Below are 3327 nucleotides of genomic sequence, written 5' to 3' on the forward strand. Positions count from 1 at the left end.
GCTGCATCCCCCGCCGCGACACTCACCCTCGCAGGTCGGCGACGAGCGTCTGCGTCCCGTTCTTGACGTCGAACACCTTCACAGAGCGGTCGGACGAGCAGGTCGCAAGACGCGTGCCGTAGTAGTCCATCGCTGCATCGTGCTGCGGAAACACACGCCAACCGTTCGTTACACACGTGTGTAACGATAGCGTTGCACTCGCCACAATACACTATGGTCGCGATGCGACGCGTATCTCGATTTAAATCTCTACATCAATACGAATACTTTAAATAAAATAAGAAAATAATATAATACAAATAAAACAAAAATACTTTATTAAATAGTTTACGATATTTAATTTTTAAGGTTTAACACGCATTTCGTGTGTATCGCGATGTGGACGCTGTGTGTATAGAGATATAGAGATATAGAGATATAGAGATATAGAGATATATATCGTATTGTGAGCTGCTGTGTTGCAACTCCCCGATTCATCGCTGTATCATTACACCCCTACAGTGCATGCATCATCACGTGCAATGACAACGGGACAAATAGCGATGTTGAGTTTAACCAATTCGACAACGCCTGTAGGAATATTGTTAGAAACCGTGTATGAGGGTCGCTCTAGGGAAACATCCATAAATGTCCTTCACCGACAGGTACTACAATAGAGAAACAGCTTCACTGAGTAAGCATCACTCGAGTAAAATGTCAAACGTTGCCTTTATTAACGGGTTGCCATTCTTACTGATGCATATGTAGTAAATGTGTACGCATTGCATGTTGTTAGTAGGAGACTAGCATACGTGCTACATGTTAATACAGTACTTACAATCATGTCCTCATGACTTGTGTCGATAGTGTTCAAGACAGAAACCTACAAAAATGACATTTTTTAAATAATTTAATTAACACTAACTGTGGTGCATTATTGGTATTATATTAGTAACTGTACTGGTGATGGTGCCGTAGTGTAGCAGTACCAAGCTCGAATTCACAAACGTACATTGGATTTGTTACAAGATGAAGATACATGTGGCATGATCATGGTTCAAGGATAGAGAGCATGGCCCGATTAAGACCCATGTCATTTTGATCAAGTTTTTATTGATTACTAAATATTGTGCATTGTGAGAAACATACAATCTAGTTATTGACCAGTGGATACAGACGGATTATGTTCATTATCAATATCAATCAGTGACCCACTATCACTATCACTATCTGTCTAGTCTGAGAGACTGAGTCAGTGACACAGGCCCGTAGCCAGCTTTCTATTGGGGGGGGTTCGTTTTTCAATGTTGGCAATTTGCTCGGCAGGGGCGTGTACAGGATTTGTACCAACAGACAAAGATAAGATAAATACAATTTCAACTTGATTTTTGTAAATTTATTGCTCGAAAGCTCATCGTATCCAAATGCATGCATTTCCCTTAGCCGGCACCCGCGACCTTGGCCTATGACCTTGTCGTGACCCGAGTAGCTCGCCCTGAACCGAGAACGACTTCTCCTCGCGTGCGCCCTCACCTCCAGATCTTGACCAGACTGTCGCAGCCTCCTGTGACAAAGCGCTTGACCGCCTTCCCGGTGCCGCTCTGGTCCGGCATCGAGTTGGACAGCACGGCCGAGGCCCAGCTGACCGAGTTGCAGCCGATCTGAAACAGGAGGAAGAACCGTCATCCAATGGCTGCAGAAATAGCGAGAGAGCAAGTGCATGAGAGAGCGGGGGGGTAGTTTGAGAGAGGGTGAGAAAGAGAGAGACAGAGGGCGAGAGTGGGGGTGGTGCGACAGAGGGTCAGAGAGAGACAGAGGGAGAGAGCGGGGGTAATGTGAGAGAGGGTCAGACAGAGACAGAGGGAGAGAGAGGGGGTATTGTGAGATAGGGGCAGAGAGAGACAGAGGGAGAGAGAGGGGGTAATGTGAAAGAGGGTCAGAGAGAGACAGCGGGAGAGAGAGGGGGTAGTGTGAGAGAGGGTTAGAGAGAGACAGAAGGAGAGAGAGGGGTAGTGTGAGAGAGGGTCAGAGAGAGAAAGTGAGAGAGGGGAATGAAAAGGGTGAGAGGGGAGAGAGGCAGGCAGAGGGACAGGGAGAGGAAGCAAGAGTGAGTTAGTGAAAGAGAGAGATAGATAGATAGATAGAGATAGAGAGAGACAGCGAGAGAAAGAGAGAGAGAGAGAGAGAGAGATGAGAGGAGAGGAATGCAGAGAGAGAAAGGGAGAGAAGAAAAACCGTGTGGATCCCAGAGAAGCAGCGACTTACCGTGTGTGCGTTCGTGATCTTCTTCGATTCCCAGTTGCCATCACCAGAGCTGGAAATGATGGAGACGGCTCCGTCTGAGCTGCCGCATGCCAGCATGAGTCCGTAGTCATGAGGAGCCCACGATATGCTGTTGACTGCAAGCGGACAGCAAGCAAGCATGCGTGACCTAACGCTAACCTTACTGAAACTTTGCTTATTGGATTTCTATTGTGACAGCAAGCAAGCATGTGTGACCTAACACTCTAACCGTATTAAAACTTTGCTTGTTAGACTTCTAATATGATACCTTAACTGCAGACACGCGCGACATAACACCACCCTTAGTAAAGCTTTATTTATTAGACTTTTAACATTAAATTTTAATTGTGGACACGTGACCAGGATTAGCAGCAGCCGTGATGCTAACCTTTCCATTTCAGAGAGCTTCTTGTCGACACAAGTTTCGCTGATGACGGTAGTGACCATTACAGTCGCTTAAGAATTTCGTCAGTGTGCTTAACAACTTTGCTGTCCATCAGCGGCGACTTCTTTGCCATTACCAACATCACCAACAAAGCCTTCGCACGACTACAATCAACACCAACACGAATACCACCGGCACATCGCACACACCGCCCCAACCGTCGCCGCGTCGTCGCGCGCGTTGCCGCGGCAACATCGACTACTAACCCGACGAGTCGTGGTTGGCGTACTCGTACAGCTTGTTCCACTGGCCGCCGCTCTCCTTCCAGATGAGCACCTTCCTGTCGTAGGAACACGAGGCCAGCAGGTTGCCGCACATCGGGTGCGCCCACGCCACCTGCCACACCGGTCCGTCGTGCCTGCAGGAATAACGCAATGCCGATACAGAGAGAGCGAGTGAGAATATGATGTTTTACTGCCTGGCCGCATACGACCCGGGTACGCGCACGTGTATTTATTCTAGTATTTACACTCTTTCGCACGCGCGCACACACCACGCGCACGCACACACCACGCACACTCACGCGCACAGAGGAACGCGCGCGCCCACGCACATACGCACACGTACGCACACGCACACACACACGGCCACTCACGTCAAGCTGCTCCCACACGCGTGCG

General features: G+C 48.6%; 1 protein-coding gene across 1 annotated transcript in view; it reads right to left on the bottom strand.

Annotated features, from left to right (window-relative positions):
• LOC106815721 (protein SEC13 homolog) overlaps positions 1-3327 on the bottom strand; it is a 9576-nt gene that overhangs the window by 4594 nt on the left and 1655 nt on the right. The window contains exons 2-4 of the mRNA XM_014820223.1: positions 2914-3066; positions 2245-2378; positions 1513-1640 (exon numbers count right to left, since the gene is read on the bottom strand). Of these exons, the coding sequence (XP_014675709.1) occupies positions 1513-1640; positions 2245-2378; positions 2914-3066 (415 nt within the window). The remainder of the gene's footprint in view (positions 1-1512; positions 1641-2244; positions 2379-2913; positions 3067-3327) is intronic.

The sequence above is a fragment of the Priapulus caudatus genome, unplaced genomic scaffold (genome assembly GCF_000485595.1).
Source record: "Priapulus caudatus unplaced genomic scaffold, Priapulus_caudatus-5.0.1 Scaffold1184, whole genome shotgun sequence".
Taxonomy (NCBI): Eukaryota; Metazoa; Priapulida; class Priapulimorpha; order Priapulimorphida; family Priapulidae; genus Priapulus; species Priapulus caudatus.